This window comes from Antechinus flavipes, chromosome 4, assembly GCF_016432865.1.
Source record: "Antechinus flavipes isolate AdamAnt ecotype Samford, QLD, Australia chromosome 4, AdamAnt_v2, whole genome shotgun sequence".
NCBI classification, from domain to species: Eukaryota; Metazoa; Chordata; class Mammalia; order Dasyuromorphia; family Dasyuridae; genus Antechinus; species Antechinus flavipes.
This window is the reverse complement of record NC_067401.1, coordinates 110,872,398-110,890,460: the sequence shown is the minus strand read 5'-3', so window position 1 is coordinate 110,890,460 and position 18,063 is coordinate 110,872,398. Positions and strand designations below refer to the sequence as shown.

General features: G+C 45.0%; 1 protein-coding gene across 1 annotated transcript; it reads left to right on the top strand.

The window, feature by feature from the left end:
• Window positions 1-8,699: 8,699 nt before the first annotated feature.
• On the top strand, window positions 8,700-17,950 carry HCN3 (hyperpolarization activated cyclic nucleotide gated potassium channel 3). Its single transcript, XM_051993870.1, has 8 exons — window positions 8,700-9,195; window positions 11,426-11,855; window positions 12,495-12,656; window positions 13,173-13,391; window positions 13,913-14,059; window positions 14,368-14,608; window positions 15,430-15,594; window positions 15,975-17,950. The coding sequence occupies exons 1-8, from the start codon at window positions 8,897-8,899 to the stop codon at window positions 16,676-16,678; spliced, it is 2,367 nt and encodes a 788-aa protein (XP_051849830.1). The 5' UTR covers window positions 8,700-8,896; the 3' UTR covers window positions 16,679-17,950.
• The last annotated feature ends 113 nt before the right edge of the window (window positions 17,951-18,063 follow it).

Genomic DNA, 18,063 nt, shown 5'->3' with positions numbered 1-18,063 from the left:
ACTCGCGGGAACTTGTCCGTCGAGGAAGGCGGCGAGGAGTTGGGAGAGGAAATGGCTTTTTGAGACTGATGGAAGGGCCAATGGAGAACGTGCTGGAGGGCGTCCGGGTGTTCCGGCAAGGCGTCAGCCACATCTCTCCTACGTTTTTTCTTTCCCTCGCTACTGCCCCGCCTGTCCCGAAACCTTATCCTCTGGCCTGGGGCTTGAGTCGGTCCTAGGAAGTGCTTTGAGATCCTTCGGTCGCCTGATCAGCTGCGGATGGAGAGAAAATGCTGAGCTGTAGGGCAATCAGTGCCCCGCCTTTGCCCAGTTACCGTGCTGAAACTCAAATAATGACGGACTCCTCGCTTTCAAAGTGGAAATGGGTGTCTTCTCCCCCCCCTCTCCCCCCAAGCTCAAAATCTTCAGGGAAAGAGCAGCAGCGCCCCCCTCTATTCCTCCCCTACTCCCGCGTGTGACTGTGTCTTGGGCTTTGTTAGTATCTAACCATACCCTTCACACATACACACCCCAGTCCCTCCGGATAGCTTAAACGTAAGCGGTGCAGGATCGGGCAGATCTACCAAATTTCATTTTCCCCCTTTATCTCAGGATTTCAGTCTTGGACTACAAATGGGGGCTTGGAAATGCAACGTCATGAGCATTCCATGAGTACCACAAACATTTCATAGTGGAACGAAATAGAGAAGGTTGAATGCACGTGCTGATGCTCCTTATTCAATTCAGCTAGATAGTTATTTGACCCTTAATGGGTGCTAGGAGCACTGTTCCAAGCAAATGCTTGATCACTACTTGGAGCAGCATAGTTATATAATACTAACTTAAATTTATGTAGAATTATTTGATATAACATTATTTCATTTGATCCTCACAGCAACCCTAATGTGAGGTAAGTAGTCCGAAGTATTGTTAGTCCTCTTTTACTGATGAAGAATCCCAGAGATTCTGCAAAGGCAGAAGTTAAACTCAGTTTTTCCGACTCCAAGTCTAGTGCTTTCACTATGTTATTGCTCCTTTTATGTTTTCCAGATTTTAGAGAATATAACCCAACTCAGAGGCAGACACTTCTATCACTGAAACAATTTTTTACATGTTTATTTTATTTACAAATTAAAGGTACCTTAAAAAAATAAAAGGGGAAAAAATAATATAAAAGGGAAGTGAGAGGTTCTGTAAGGTATACAAAGATCAATGGGAAGCCAGGCCCACTCTCTCATCCGTCTGCCCATAATCTTAGCCTGGGTTTGTTTTTGTGTGTGTTTTTAACGGTTTAGCTGCCCAGCAGGGCATACTGAACTATGGCACTATACTGAACATTTGACAATTATCTCATTGGCTCCTTGCAATCCTTGTAGATGCTGTTATTGCACTCATTTTAGAGATGAGAATACTGAATCAAATTAAGTGACTTGTCTAGGGTCTCATAGCTGGTAAGGGTCTCTACCTGGATTTGAATTTATATCTTCCCAGTTCTTGGTTCAGTCTTCTATTCTCTGTGCCAACTAGCTGCTCTACAAGCCATTGCAAGCTTGTGAATCAGACTGCTTCCAGAATCACCCCATGTTCAACTTCCATGTCTTTTCACCAGCTTGTTCCACATTGGTAGAATGCTCTCCCTTATTATCTCCATGTAATATCCCAGGGTTGCTTCAAGACTCCGCTCAAATTTCATCTTCTGCAAAGAAATCTTTTGCTGGAATTTCCCATCCTCATGCCTTTTTTCTAAAATTGTTTTTAATTTTCATTGTTATATATTGTAAAAAACACAGTTATCTCCATCTTGTGTCTCACATTAGAATGTAAACATTATAAAGGCAGAGATTTAATTTTCACCTTTCCGACAGAAATAGTAAATGCATTTTTTTCAGATCATGATGCAATAAAAATTACGTTCAAGAGAAGGCCAGGGGAAAATAGACCAAAAATTAGTTAGAAACTAAACAATCTCATCCTAAAGAATGAATGGGTGAAACAGCAAATCATAGACACAATAATTTCATCCAAGAGAATGACAGTAATGAGACAACATATCAAAATTTGTGGGATGCAGCCAAAGTGGTAATAAGGGGAAATTTTATCTTTCTAAATGCTTACTTGAATAAAATAACTAAAAAAGCTGGAAAAAGAACAAATTCAAAACCTCCAATCAAATACCAAACTTGGAATTTTTTTTTCAAGCTTACCAATTGTCTCTCTTTTAAAATTTTATTAAAGCGTTTTATTTACAAAACATGCATAGGTAATTTTCAACATTGACCCTTGCGAAACTTTCTGTTCCAAATTTTTCCTTCCTTCCCCCCCTCCCTCCCCTAGATGTCAGATAGTCCAAAATACATGTTAAATATGTTAAAATATATGTTAAATCCAATATATGTATACATATTTATGTAGTTATCTTGCTGCACAAGAAAAATCGGATCAAGAGGGGGAAAAAACCTGAGGAAGAAAACAAAATGCAAGCAATCATCAATAGAAAGAGTGAATGGGGTCCATACTCAGTTCTCATAGTCCTCTCTCTGTTGTATGTGGTTCTCTTCATCACTGAACAATCGAAACTGATTTGAATCATCTCATTGTTGAAGAGAGTCATGTCCATCAGAATTGATGATTACATAATCTTGTTGTTGCATGTACAATGATCTCCTGGTTCTGCTCACTTCACTTAACATCAGTTCATGGAAGTCTCTCCAGGCCTCCCTGAAATCATCCTGTTGGTCGTTTCTAACAGAACAATAATATTCCATAACATTCATATATCATAACTTATTCAGCCATTCTCCAATTGATATTCATCCACTCAGTTTCCAGTTTCTTGCCACTACACAAAAGGGCCGCCACAAATATATTTGCACGTCTGGGTCCCTTTCCCTCCTTTAAGATCTCTTTGGGATAGAAGCCACTGCTTCTTGACACTGCTGGGTCAAGGGGTATGCACAGCCAAACTTAAAATTCTAAAAATAAAAGGAGAGATTAATAAAATTGAAAGTAAAAAAATCTATTGAATTAATAAATAAAACTAAATTGCTTTTATAAAAAACCCAACAAAATGATAAACCCTTTGGTTAATTTGATTAGAAAAAGGAAAGCGAAAAATCAAATTATCAGTCTCAAAAATGAGAAGTGGGAACTTTCCATCAACGAAGAGGAAATTAGAGCAATAATTAGGAGTTATTTTGCTCAATTTTATGTCAATAATTTTGATAACCTAAGTGAAATGGAGGAATACCTACAAAAATATAGATTGCCCAGATTAACAGAAGAGAAAATAAATTACTTAAATAGTCCCATTTTAGAAAAAGAAATAGAACGAGCTATTAATCAACTCCCTAAGAAAAAATCTCCAGGACCAGATGGAGTTACATGTGAAATCTACCAAACCTTTAAAGAACAGTTAACTCCAATACTATATAAACTATTTGATAAAATAGGGAAAGGACTCCTACCAAACTCCTTTTCTGACACAGGTATGGTATTGATACCTAAACCAGGTAGGATGAAGACAAAGAAAATTAAACACTAATTTTTGCCTTCTACTCCAGCACTCAGCACTAACTTTAAAAAAAAAAAAAAAAAAAAAAAAAGACTTCCAGGAGTGTTATGGGCCAGAACTTGAAACAAGGTGCTAAGTCAGTGGAATTGATAGAGACAATAGTTATCTAATTTAGCATGGTTCAGTATGATTGATTTAATCTTACCAGATGTTACAGGCCAGAACTTGAAACAAGGTACTTAGTGGAATTGAGGAGACAATGGTTAAATCTAGTTTAGCATTGATTTAATCCTACAACAAAAATTGGTTTCCTAGTGATATAATGATTGGTGTATACTCAGTGTGGGGCATATAAGGGGGAGCTCTCAGGGCCAGAAAGGACAAGCTCTCTGAGGCTGAGACAGATTCATTCCATCTTCCACCTTTGTTGTGGATGGAGGCTGAAGCATAAACCCCTGGGAGTCCAGGAGATTCAAAAGCCAGAGCTCAAGCTCTTGGAACCAAGACTACAGAAGACCTCTAAGAAAGCTAACAGGGCCGCAGGAAAGGAGATAAAACTTGGAAAGAGACAGTGGAGGATTTGGACTTTAATACCTAGCTGCATTTGGGGTGATTACTGAACTGAACTGAAATGAAGGCTGCTCCCAGAAGCCCCCAGAGAAACCTACTCCCAGAGAAGATTACATTTTAGAGAACATTACACAGGAGTCCTTACTTTCATCTATTTCTGTAATGGATCCAGGACTCTCCTAGAAGAGAATCTGTGGTATTCTATCTGCCTATTTCTTGATTTCCTTTTAAATCTCACTTAAAATTGTAATTTCTACTGGAAGCCTTTCTGAACTCCTCAATTCTAAAGTCTTTCTTCGGTTATTTACTTCCTATTTATCCTTTATATAGTTTGTTGATGCATAATTATTTGCTGGTTGTCTCTTCCATTAGATTTTCAAACTCCTTGAGGGCAAGAACTGCCTTTTTACTCTATCCCAGTGCTTAGCTCAGTGCCTGGAACACAGTATTTATTATAGTTGTTTATTCGCTGACTAATTGACCCATTGTGTGAGAAGGACTGATTTTCTCCTCCTCAAGAGTGAACACCAGGCATTGGAAAATCTCCCTAGTCCTCCAAAAAAGCAGAGATTCATCTCTCTCCAATCCCATCAATCCTGATTACTCTCACATGTGTGTGCAGTGTCCACTGGCCTGTAAGGTCATTTCTAGAAGAGTGCTGGACATTCAATAAGTGTTCTGTAAGTGGCTTTCAGACGCAGCCTGAATTCTTATAGTCCAATCCTCTAGATCTTTTAGCTGCTGAAAAACATTTTCAGTCTCAAAGCACAGAGGAGGGAGGATCAAGAGAAAGGATGAAATGGCAGATTTGGGAGCTGAAAGTATCATTGAGAAACAATGGGGGTCAAACTCTCCACCATCAGTCAGAAAAGCACAGGGGAGGGTAGTTAGAAGGATTGGGCAACTGATGAATGAAGGCTCACATAAAAAATAGAACTGGAGGAAAAACTGAAAAAAGTTGGAAATGGAACTGGGGGTAGGAAGAATTAAACATGGAATACAAACAGCATGAGATAGGAGTAGTACCTATATTTTATTTTATTTTTTAATGTCTTTTTTAAAAATTGTAACTTTTTATTGACAGAACATATGCCTGGGTAATTTTTTTTACATTATCCTTTGCACTCACTTCTGTTCCGACTTTCCCTTCCATCCATCCCCTCCCCTAGATGGCAAGCAGTCTTATACATGTTAAATATGTTATAGTATATCCTAGATACAATATATATGTGCAGAACTGAACAGTTCTCTTGTTGCACAGGAAGAATTGGATTCAGAAGATTAAAATAACCTAGGAAGAAAAACAAGAATGCAAATAGTTTACAATCATTTTCCAGTGTTTTTTCTTTGGGTATAGCTGCTTCTGTCTATCATTGATCAAGTGGAACTGAATTAGATCTTCTCTTTGTCAAAGAAATCCACTTCCATCAGAATACATCCTCATATAGTATTGTTGAAGTATATAATGATCTCCTGGTTCTGCTCATTTCACTTAGCATCAGTTCATGTAAGTCTCTCCAAGCCTCTCTATATTTATCCTGCTGGTTATTTCTTACAGAACAATAATATTCCATAACATTCATATACCACAATTTACCCAACCATTCTCCAATTGATGGGCATCCATTCATTTTCCAGTTTCTAGCCACTACAAACAGGCCGCCACAAACATTTTGATATATACAGGTCCCTTTCCCTTCTTTAGTATTTCTTTGGAATATAAGCCTAGTAGTAGCACTGCTGGATCAAAGTTGTCTGCACAGTTTGATAACTTTTTGAGCATAATTCCAAATTGCTCTCCAGAATGATTGGATTCATTCACAACCTCACCAACAATGCATCAATGTCCCAATTTTCCTGCTTCTCCAACATTCATCATTATTTTTTCCTATCATCTTAGCCAATCTGATAAGTATGTAGTGGTATCTCAGAGTTGTCTTAATTTGCATTTCTCTGATCAATAGTGATTTGGGACACTCTTTCATATCCTTTCATCATCTGAAAATTGTCTATTCATATCCTTTGACCATTTATCGATTGGACAATGGCTTGATTCTTGTAGAGTCAATTTTCTATATATTTTGGAAATGAGGCCTTTAGTGATAAAGGCCTTTAACTGTAAAAATGGTTTCTCAGTTTGTTGCTTCCCTTCTAATCTTGTCTGCATTAGTTTTGTTTGTAGAAAGGCCTTTTAATTTGATATAATAAAAATTTTCTATTTTGTGATCAATGATGATCTCTAGTTCTTCTTTGGTCACAAATTTCTTCCTCCTCCACAAGTCTGAGAGGTATGTTCCTCTAATTTATTTATGATCTCATTCTTTATGCCTAAATCACAGACCCATTTTGATCTTATCTTGGTATATGGTGTTAAGTATTACCTATATTTTCAAAACTCATACTATGTCATAGAAACTCATAGGTTCATATTGAAGGGACCCCAAAACTCTCTAAAACTCCTTGAAGGAGAGATTCTCTTTGAACCTTGTGTCTGTGGGACCCTGCCTGAGGGAAATATTCTGTTATCTTAGTGGGACTAGTTGAAGCATTCAGTTCCAAGATTTTCTACCCCCTGTTGTTGGCTCAACTACTCCCAGCAAGTGGTCTCATCTTGGCCTGGGTGCAGTGACAGCATTGAGAAAATCTCATTCAATTGAAACTTCTGTCTCAGATTTCCTTATAAAAACTGCAACTTGGAACTCACTTCTTTGCAGAAGTCCTAACATGCCATGCCATGCTATGACAAGGAAACTTCTGCCTATTAGACTAGAGAGAATGTTATTCTCTCTTTATCTTCATCTATTACCCTAACAAGATTGTATGCCTCTCTGTCAGGATCTTTCTACTAGAAACTTTACTTCTCTGCCAGGATTCCTCCACTACTTTACTTTCTGTTGGGATCTTGCTACTAAGGAAGTCAGCCTTTCTGTTCATGCAGAGGAAAGACTGACTTCCCAATGCCAATAATAAACTTCTTTTATCAATCTAGGTTTTCGGGTTTGTAAATTCCTTTACAGAGAATCTCTGCACCACCAAAAAGGAGGTTCTCCAAAACTGCTTACCCTTGTCCCAAATCCTAAGGGGTGTAGGGGAGCCAAACCTCTCCATTTGGTTCACTGAACCCCAAACCTGCCACTAGACTTCATTATTTAACTCCCTGACCACCAGGAACCCTAACCTCATTTTGGTTCCCTAAATCTAGATCTCATCATTTGGTTCCCCGACAGAAGGGAACCCCAAAACCTAAGCCTCATCGATATGTAATTTTGGGGATATTGAAATGTTAGTGTTGACTCGTAATTTTTTTTATAAGAGTATGAAGGATAGGATAGAAGGACTTGAGGAGACATCAGAGAGAGAGCTGAGATTAATCATCATTTGGAAGAGATAAAGATGAAATTTAATGAGGTGAGCTGAGGATTGTTTTAGTGAAAAGGGAAGAGGTAAAGTGCTCAGAAATTGATCAGATTTAGAACAGAAAAGGTCCTTGGTCCAACCCTATTATTTTTAGAATGGAGAAACTGAGACCAACAAAGGGGAAATTACTTGCTTTTTTCACACAAGTTGCAAGTGGGAGAGCCAGGATTCAAAACCAGGACCTCTATTTCCAGTGCAAGATTAGATACAGAATGGGACTTAAAGAAGCCCCAGAGCACTTGGGGATAGGGTGATGAATCATTAAAAAGAGGATTTGTAATGGGCAGGAGAGCATAGGGTTAAAGAGCAGGTCTAGTGTTAGGATAAAAGGAAACAAAGCTACATGGAGGCATAGGAGAAGGATGGGAAGGTTATGGACAAAAAGAAAGGAGCTGGGGATAATAGCTGATATCTGCTTTAAGGTTGGCAAATGTTTCATTTGATCTTCAACTCTGAGGCAGTTTTTTAACTTTTAAAAAGTGCTATTTCAATCTCCATTTTACAGATGAGGAAACTGAGACTGGGAGGTTGTGACTTGCGCTGCATTACGCAGTAAGTGCCTGAGGCAGAATTTGAACTTGATTCCAAGGTCAACTCTAGCCACTAAATCATGTAAGTTCATGGATAGAGGACAACCAGAAGCTGAGAGGGCTCCGGGATTACTAGCAAAATAACCAAAAAAGCCTCGGATCAAGAAGTAGAGTAGTAGGCAAAGCAGCTAGTCGGTGGCGGGAGTGAGGAATTTGGGGTTATGGGTGGTAGGATGAGTCCCAAGGGGAAGCTGAAAGATCACGAGCAGAAGACCCACTGTAAATGGGGCGTTAATCTGAGGTCGGGTTTCAGGACATTGGCTGCAGTTGCAGACGGAGGGCAGGCTACCCGCTCCCCTCACTCCACCCCCAACAGTCTCCCTTTTCTGTCCCGGCTGGGCCAGCGTACGCCACACTCCAGAACTCTGGGCTCCGGACAGCTCCCCACACCTCCCTGGCTTTCTGGCGGGACACACTTTATTCTGTTCTTCCAAGGCTCTCCCGCTCAGCGCTGGAGCCCGCCCCACTCAGCCCAAGGATGCTGAGACCCGGCCCTCCTTCTCTACTGGATCGCTGAACTCGTCCCGCCTCCCGCTCCCTTCAGCTCCCGCCTGGGGGCGTCGCTCCTCTCTGCAGGCCGGCCCCGTCTCCGCCCCTCTTCCCGCCCGTCACACACACCCCCTCCGCCCCAAGCGCCGGCAGCTGGGTGCTGCCGCCCGCCCCGCCGCCTCCGCTCCTAGCCCGCGGGGCTGCGCCGCCGGCTCCGGCTCCGGTTAGGCTAGGGCTCAGCTCTGGCTCCCGGAGCTGCGGGGGCGGGGGCGGGGTCGCCATGGCTTCTTTGGGGGCCGGGAGGCCGAGGTTGTGAAGGGGAAAGGGGGGGACTGCCACCATGGATACGGAGCAGCGGCCCGTGGCAGCAACAGCTGGTGGGGGAGACGGAGGCACCCCGGGGCTGGAGTCGGCCCCCTCGCCTGTCCCCGGTCCGGCTGCCGCGGTCCCAGGACCCTCGCCCGTGCCGGGGCCTGAACTCGGGCCCGGGCCGATGCGGCGGCAGCTCGGGGCCCTGCTCCAGCCAGCCGTCAACAAGTTCTCCCTCCGGGTGTTCGGTAGCCACAAGGCGGTGGAGATAGAGCAGGAGCGGGTCAAGTCAGCGGGAGCCTGGATCATCCATCCCTACAGCGATTTCCGGTACCGCGGGCCCGGGGAGGCTCCGGGGACCCAGGGGACCCCGCCCCGTCTGACCGACGGCCAGATACTGATGATCCCAGGGAAACCCGGGGGGCCTCGGACCCTGTACTCCCTGACGGACACGTCATTTCCGGGCCGGGGGAGAGTCACCAAGTGGGCAAGGATGACCATTGGCTTCAGTAGACCTTGGCCCCCTCCACCACCACCACTACCACCACCATTGGGTAGACTTTTCGTCTTCGAAGGGGCTGGTCCCAGTTTCGCTGGGATTGCTGCAGCCTTGGCAAAGACAGATGGGGTGGTGGTGGGGGGCAGGTATTTCCGGTCTTGGGGGTCCCGGCTCCACCCTCGACGGCATCTTCCGGTCCTAGAAAGTAGGGTGGGGATTCCGAGGGTTGTATAAATTCCAGTCCTAATGTTTGGGGCAAGGAAAATCAGGAGGGAGATTCCCAGGGGGCCACTAGAGAAGATCAAAGCTATCACCCTATTGACTTCCCACCTACCCTGGGACTAGTAGGAGAAATCTTGGGTATTCGGGATAGGATTCGGCTAAAGGGAGAGGGAGAAAGATCAAAACCCCTTCTGGACGCTGTCCTTGGTGCTGAAGGCGACTCTCACTAGATCTAAAGGAAGGGCTAGAGAGGGAGAATTGGAACGTTGGAGGCTGGCCATGGGGGTTAGAGGCATCGCCCAGTAGCTTCCCTGAGCCCCGAGATAGGGGTTGACCAGTCAGAACCTTTTTAACCCATTTTTAGAGGTTGGATTCCTAACTTCACATTGCTGTAAGAAGATGTTCCTGTCCTTGGGAAAAATGAAGGACTGCTCTTAGATGGGGAAGGAATTTGGGAGTAGCAAATTTAGAGTATAAAGGTTGAGAATGGATCCAGAGCCATTAGATCCAATTGTATACAATGGGTGTACATTTTAAAAACTCCCTTTAAATCTTCTAACATTCCCTTCCAGCCTCCCTCCTTTGTTCTCCCCATTCCTTTTTTCTCCTTCCCTCTTCTGCCAGGGCCTTTACCACCACAGCTGCAGTTTTCTTGTCCATTACTACATTACTGTTTTACAACCCCCCCCCTTCTCCACAGGCAATTTCACTGTTCATTTGTATTGCCTCCAGTTGCCTGTATATTGTCCCCCACCCCCTTCCTCCACTTCACTTCTAACCATGTGTCCCCTTCTCACCCTCCCCAATATATCACCCGCTGGGCGTGTGACTGCCTGTGAGTGAGTCAGGCTGTGAAGATCCTATTTTGCTTGAAAGTGCTCTCACTCCTCTCCTAGCTTCTGGTACAAACTCTATGTCCTTTAGGAGATAAGAAGGGTACAAAGCATGGCAAAATAATAGGGCTGCTTCAGTATTTTTTTTTCATTTTAAAGTATAAAAGGTATTTACCCTTGGGGTAGAAGAGAAAGATAGAAAATTCAGAGTCAATGGAGAAAGGTGCTAAATGATTTCGTCTAGCCAGTCATGTTTTTGTGGCAAATAAAAGAGTCTAGAAGTAAAAATGATAGAAAAATGAAATAATTAGAGGCATTAAGGAGAGAAGCAGGAGTGAAGGGAAAGGGCTAGGTTGGGTTCCGTTTTAAAGAGGAACATAACTTTCAAATACATTACAAACACAATACATTTATTCTCTTATTTTGGCTTTTAGAAACTGGGGGTCCTTTTGGTTGTCTTGAATGGAAAAAAAAAAGCCTGAATACCTAGGACTGGGTCACATTCCTGGAAAGCCCAGACAATTAAAAAAGTTTCCCTTGGGATAAGGGAGTTTCCATTCTTTTTATTCCTGATCTCTGAAGCCCAGCTTCATATTCAGTCTCAGTGGATAGAGATTATAAAGATTAGAGACCAAGAATATTTGTCAAACCTTTATGTGTACAAATGCTTGTAAATAGATAGTATGGAGAGTTTCTCTATAAAGATATCGTCCTTGCCCTCAAAAACTTTCTATTGTTATTAGAGAAATGGGACAACTCCACTACTTTTCCCACCTTAAAGACAAATATGGAGAGACAAAGGGGGGTAATGCCATTGGCATGGATAGTAATAGAATGTAGAGGGTAGACCCAGGAAAGTCATCTTAGAGAGGAATTTTACATAAAATTGAGAAGAGTAGGAACACACTAGAAGGAGTAGTAAATATTTGACTCAGAGACAAGAGAGAGTGGGACAGAAGTGGATCATATAGAACAAGAGTGCTCACTTCTCTTCCTTTCCCACTAGATTTTACTGGGACCTGATCATGCTACTATTAATGGTGGGGAATCTTATTGTCCTCCCTGTGGGCATCACATTTTTCAAGGAGGAAAACTCCCCACCCTGGATTGTCTTCAATGTCCTCTCCGATACCTTTTTCTTGCTGGACCTGGTGCTGAATTTCAGAACAGGGATTGTGGTGGAGGAAGGAGCAGAAATTCTTCTGGCTCCTCATGCCATCCGCACTCGCTACCTCCGTACTTGGTTTCTGGTGGATCTCATCTCTTCCATTCCAGTGGACTACATCTTCCTTGTGGTGGAGTTGGAGCCACGATTGGATGCTGAGGTTTACAAGACAGCCCGGGCCCTTCGAATTGTCCGTTTCACCAAGATCCTCAGCCTTCTTCGGCTGCTCCGCCTCTCCCGCCTCATCCGATACATCCACCAGTGGGAGGAGGTGGGGTGGGGAGGTGGGCAGGGTGGGATTTAGCTCATCCCATGGGGGACAAAGAGTTCAAGGATTAGAAAAGTGGGTGGAATGTCAAAGGTAGGATCTCTGGGACATGACGTTGTCAAGTTTGGGGGAGAAAAGGAGCTTTCTATGATTATTGTTCTCACTAGAGAGTAGGCTGAGAGAGAGTTAGAAGGATGCTGATATCATGGTTGGATTGATGGTATACAGTATAAAACTACTGTGGAATTAGTGAGATCTAAGGGAGAGGAAGGGGAAGACCAAGATAAAAAAATAGGGGTGATAGATCAAGGGATTATAAGAATATGGGAGAGCCTTCCTCTCTCCCAATTGCAATAATAATTAACATTTACATGGTATTTTAGGATTTGCAAAATGCTTTGCATATTTCTTTTGCCTCTATTCTCCTTTAATTTATTGTAAGGCTGATGATAATAATTCTTCCATACAAATTTGTTAAGGACTATAAAGTATCTTACCATCCTCTCTAGGACCATTGTAGGGGTAATAAGGCAGGGTAACCCAAAAGCAGAAGAATTGGAAATATTTGCAAAATTGTGAAAGGGATAGGGACTAAGAGAGAAGTGACCCTGCCCACAGCCCCTGCACACACTCCTCCCCCAGATCTTTCACATGACCTATGACCTGGCCAGTGCTGTGGTTCGGATCTTCAATCTTATTGGGATGATGCTACTATTGTGTCACTGGGATGGCTGCCTACAATTCCTGGTCCCCATGCTCCAGGACTTTCCTCCTGATTGCTGGGTTTCCATCAACCACATGGTGGTGAGATACTTCTTTCTTCTTTATTGTCTATCCCCTGGGCTGCTAGGGGTCACTCTTAGGTCTCACAGGCACCATTAGGGGTAGGTGGGAGTATGAGTTGGCTTATGATAAGATAATATGAGAGATAGACAAATGGGAAAAGATGCATGAGGAGAGGAAAAGGATGTGTGAAGGGAGAAGAAAGAGAGAAAGAATCAATTAACATGTATCAAGTGCCTATTATGTTCCAGGTATTGTGCTAAGCATTGGATAGGACAAAAGAGGGAAAAGGGAGGTAAGGAGAGAAGTGGAAAGGAAAAGCAAAAGAACAGAAAAACTACCCATGATCTCTCTCCCAATATGCTAACATGGCTCTTGGGGGTTGGTCATCTTTTTGTGACTTCTCAAGCCCTGTGGGATAATTCTGTCTGTGGTATTGGGGCAACGCAAAGAGGTTGTTGAATCAAGTGCAAGAAAAGTTGAGAGAACAAGAGATGCAGGCCCCCAGCAGCTCAACCCCATTCTCTTTTTCCTCAGAATCACTCATGGGGCCGCCAATATTCTCATGCCCTCTTCAAAGCCATGAGCCACATGCTATGCATAGGTTATGGGCAACAAGCACCTCAGGGCATGCCAGATGTCTGGCTTACCATGCTTAGCATGATCGTGGGAGCCACATGCTATGCCATGTTCATTGGTCACGCCACTGCCCTCATCCAGTCTCTTGATTCATCCCGTCGCCAGTACCAAGAGAAGGTCAGCAGGGGTACAGAGAGGGGTGGAGGTGAGGGTGGAAGTCATCTCAATTTGTGCAGAACATGGGGACTAGATATCCTACTTTGATGCCCAGGATCTGTGTCCCCTTGTTCATTATCCATGGTATCTTCCACTAATTCCATTCTCTTATGCTTGTGTATCTCTGTGTTTATATCTTTGTATTTATGCCTTGTTATGCTTTGACTTTTGTTTCGATAGCTCAGTTTCCATGTGACCCTATGACTGGGTCTCTGTGCCTATATGTGCCTTTGGGAGTGTGCTCTTGCTATATCTTCCTATTCTTCCCACTGCCACTTTACAGCCTCCTGTTTCTCCATCCCTGTATATCCCTGACACTGTCTCTATGTATATATTCCCATATCTTCATCTCTGCGTACTGTGTCTACATATCTATGTCCTTATATCCCTTTCCATCCCCACATCTTCATGTTCTTGTCTCTGTCACTGTGTCCATATCATCATATTGATGGCTCTTGTTTGGGTGGGGCTGGTGCCTCCAGTATAAGCAGGTGGAGCAGTACATGTCCTTCCACAAACTGCCAGCTGATACCCGTCAGCGCATCCATGAGTACTATGAACATCGCTACCAAGGCAAAATGTTTGATGAGGAGAGCATCCTGGGAGAGCTGAGCGAGCCACTGCGTGAGGTAGGGAGGTCAAGAGTAATATTCTTGAAATGAGAATGGGGCACTAAATCATGCTGAGTAATGTGGGGAAGACAGAAGATCCTAGTATGGGAAGACTGAAAGCTTTGAGCAATAGGAACTTCTGAGAATAGGCAGCCTCTCCAGGAGATTGCTGCTCAGAAGGTAAATCCTTAAGGTATTGTTCCTTTTAGGGGGTTGGTATCTTTGAAGCCAATTATGTTCAGTGGGAGGTGGTTCCTTGGCCAAAGAATGTGAAAACTTTCTACTGGGTGATAAACTAACTGATCTCACCTTCTCCCTCTGCTCAGGAGATTATTAATTTCACTTGTAGAGGCCTGGTGGCCCACATGCCCCTGTTTGCTCATGCTGACCCCAGCTTTGTCACTGCTGTGCTCACCAAACTTCGATTTGAGGTCTTTCAACCAGGTGACCTTGTGGTTCGTGAGGGCTCAGTGGGTAGAAAGATGTACTTCATCCAACATGGACTTCTCAGTGTTCTGACCCGCGGTGCTCGGGACACTCGGCTCACTGATGGCTCTTACTTTGGGGGTAAGCAGGAATAGGAAAAGGGAAGTGTGTGTGTGTGTGGGAAACAAGTGAACAAAAAGGCACAACCAGACTTGGATTCCATGCTTTGGTGGGGAGGGGGGCGCCCAAAGGAAGGAAGAAAGTTGCACTCTGTCCCTATACTGATGACAGATAGGCAGTCTCATATAAAGAGGCAGCTCCAGTCAGGAGCAGTCAGTCAAAAATATCTTGGGAGCAGTGCTTAAAAAAAAAACCTGAGGCTCTTAGGTTTTTTTTCTTTCAAGTCTACCTTCGATATTCATTTGAACCTGATTCCACTTAGGAAAAAGTTTGCTCATTAGTGGGACTTTGGGAGTGAAAGCATATGGAGACACATATAGCATGTACCCTAGACTCATAAACTCATAGAAATAACCCTTGACTAGAGGAATAGAGAAATGGCAGACTGGCAATTCAGTTGGAAAACAAGACTATATCTGGAGCCCAAGAGCACCTACCGCATCAATAACTCCTTTTTTGGATGCCAAATGAGATGCTCTCTCCTCCAGAGAGCAACAGCAGGAGAGTATGATGGGGAGACAGGAACCTTTCCTATTAGTAGGAGCTGGGGATGATCAGAGCATTTAAGAGACCCCAGAAGGAATTGCAAAGAAATTTTACCATTTCCTCAGAGAATTCTAGTAAGTATCCTTTAAGGAAAAGCAATCTTTTTCTTGAACCATAGATTTTGCCCCCACAGTAAAGAGCAGCAGTGTTTGGGTGTCTGAAGGGTTTTAAGAAATGACTGAGATTTCAGCTGGATGATGGGTTGCTGACACCCTGCCCCTCTCCTTTCCCCTCAGAAATCTGTCTACTGACTAGGGGCAGACGCACAGCTAGCGTGAGGGCTGACACCTATTGTCGCCTCTACTCACTCAGTGTGGACCACTTTAATGCCGTGCTAGAGGAATTCCCCATGATGCGGAGAGCCTTTGAGACAGTGGCCATGGACAGGTTGCACCGAATTGGTGAGTTACCACTTCATCCACCCTTAATGACGGAGGCCCCCCTTTTTTTTTTGCCCTTGAGTAAAAATCCAAATATTTGGCCTTTCCTTCTATCTCTCTCCCTTGCTCATGGCCCACTGCCTACATTAGCAATGCCAGTTTTCCCATCTTACCCCTGGCCACACTGCATCCTACAGGTTGGAGGTTCACCCCTTGGCTCAGATCCTGTCTCTCCATTCTACTTTGGCCATTGCTCAGAGTTTCCCCTTCTCCTTAACTTTAAATGGGAAGTGTCCAGCATCACCCCATAAATGCCTCCCTGTGAGACACATCTGAAGTTCTCCCCTCATCACCTCAGACCCTGTCATCCTTTGATACCACCTTATCTGTGATATCCTTAGGAAAGAAAAATTCCCTTCTTCAGCGGAAGCGTTCAGAACCCAGCCCAGGAAGTAGTGGTGGTGGGGTCATGGAACAGCACCTGGTACAGCATGACCGGGACATGGCCCGGGGCGTGAGGGGGCTGGCCCCAGGCACTGGTGCCCGCCTGAGTGGGAAGCCGGTGCTGTGGGAGCCCCTGGTCCACGCCCCACTGCAGGCGGCCGCAGTCACCTCCAATGTGGCCATCGCTCTGACCCACCACCGGGCGCCTCTGCCCCTCTCCCCAGACTCTCCCGCAGTTCTTCTTGCTCGCTCTGCTCGTCGCTCAGCTGGCTCGCCGGCCTCCCCGCTGGTGCCCGCTCGGGGGCCCCCTCTGTTGGCTCGAGGGCCTTGGGCATCCACATCCCGCCTTCCCGCACCAGCAGCCCGAACTCTTCATGCCAGCCTATCTCGAGCAGGCCGCTCACAGGTTTCCCTGTTAGGTCCGCCACCCGGTGGGGGTGGACGGCGGCTGGGGCCCAGGGGACGGCCGCTTTCAGCGTCACAACCTTCCCTTCCTCACCGAGCAGCTGGGGACGGCTCCCCTGGGCGCAAGGGCTCAGGAGGTGAGCGCTTGCCCCCCTCGGGACTCTCAGCCAGGCTCCCAGGGACCACCCAAGCCCTCAGGCCTCCTGCCTCTGATCCGGGTCCTGCCAAGGGCCCTCAGCTTCCTGCTAACATGTAAGACTCCTGGCTGCGTCTCACCCTGATTCTCAGAAGAGCAGGCGCGACTGCTTTGGCATCTGTGGGTACCACAGACAAAGCATCACATTCCATGGCTGTCTCCATCACACTGGAAGTCTGTGTGACCCTTAGTTTGGCCTCCTCCGGCCACTACACCTCCATCTCTGCCAAACAGAAGCATCTCCACGCCCATGCTAGAGCCTTCCCCTGGCCATCAGACCTCCCCAGACAGACACTCTTTCCTTCCCCCTTCCCCATTCAACGAGGCGCGAGGATCTTCATATCCTCATCCCTGCCAAGTAGAAAGATGTCTTCTCTTCTGCCAGCTCCTGCATTCCTCTGCTCGTGAGCCCTTTGAGGGCAGAGTCCCCTCACGGCCCAGCGTGGCTACCTTCCTGTTCCCCATCACTGCCAAACCACAGGCCTCATGCCCCTTGTGTGGGCATCCACCTGCTCTCCTCACTGCCACTTGTAGGCACTTACCCGTCTACGGCCCTCTCAATGAATAGACACCTCTTGCCCAAATGGGCATCTCTTGCCAGCTTTCCTCAATCCTATCTTTGTTTTAGAAAAAGCTTCTTGTGAACAAAGAGCCACATCTCTTCCCCCTTCTCCCCCCCTTGTGCTCCTAACCAGTTGTGCCCCTAGGGAAGGGGGATGTCCAGCCCCTCCCTAATGAATGTGCCAGCCTAGGAGCCCCTTTGGGGATCAGCAGCTGAATCCTTAGGTAATTAGTGATTTATTTATATATCGTCCTCTCAGGGGGAGTGGGAAAGAAAGTGGGGGATCCACTCCCTCTTCATGCCAGCTCTGTGGTCCTTGTCTGGCTCCATCAGCAATACTAAGACTTCAGTTCCCCATCCATCCATCCCAGGGGGAGGGAAGGGCTACCAGGGTTAGGCGCAGAGCAGTTTTTATTTTTAGGTGTCTTTTTTTTTTCCTATGCTGTGAGAAAGTGGGGAAAGAGTGAGAATCTAAGCTACGAAGTGGGGGAAAGAAGGGAACAGGGTAGGGGAGGGGCAGAACCAGCCAGCACCTCTGCCTTCTCAGGGATACAGGAAGCCCCCCAACTTCCCCCTCCATTCCTGTCTTCCCCTCCATAATAGCATTAGCATAGGAAGAACAATAGCCAGAATTCTGGCATACAGCTCCCCTGCCAAGCTCTGGGCTCTGGGATTTTTGGTGTGTGTATGTATGTGGATGAATTATTTTATTGTTTTTTTAAATGTTTGTTTACAGATAGTTAAATATATATATATATATAAAAGAAAAATATGTTCTTTTTGTTTCCTGGTATGCATGGGGTACAGCAATGGGCTTTAGAGTAGGCATATGAACACTAGATTGGGGAAAAAGGCAAATGATAGAGTGGGCACTGAAGCAGTA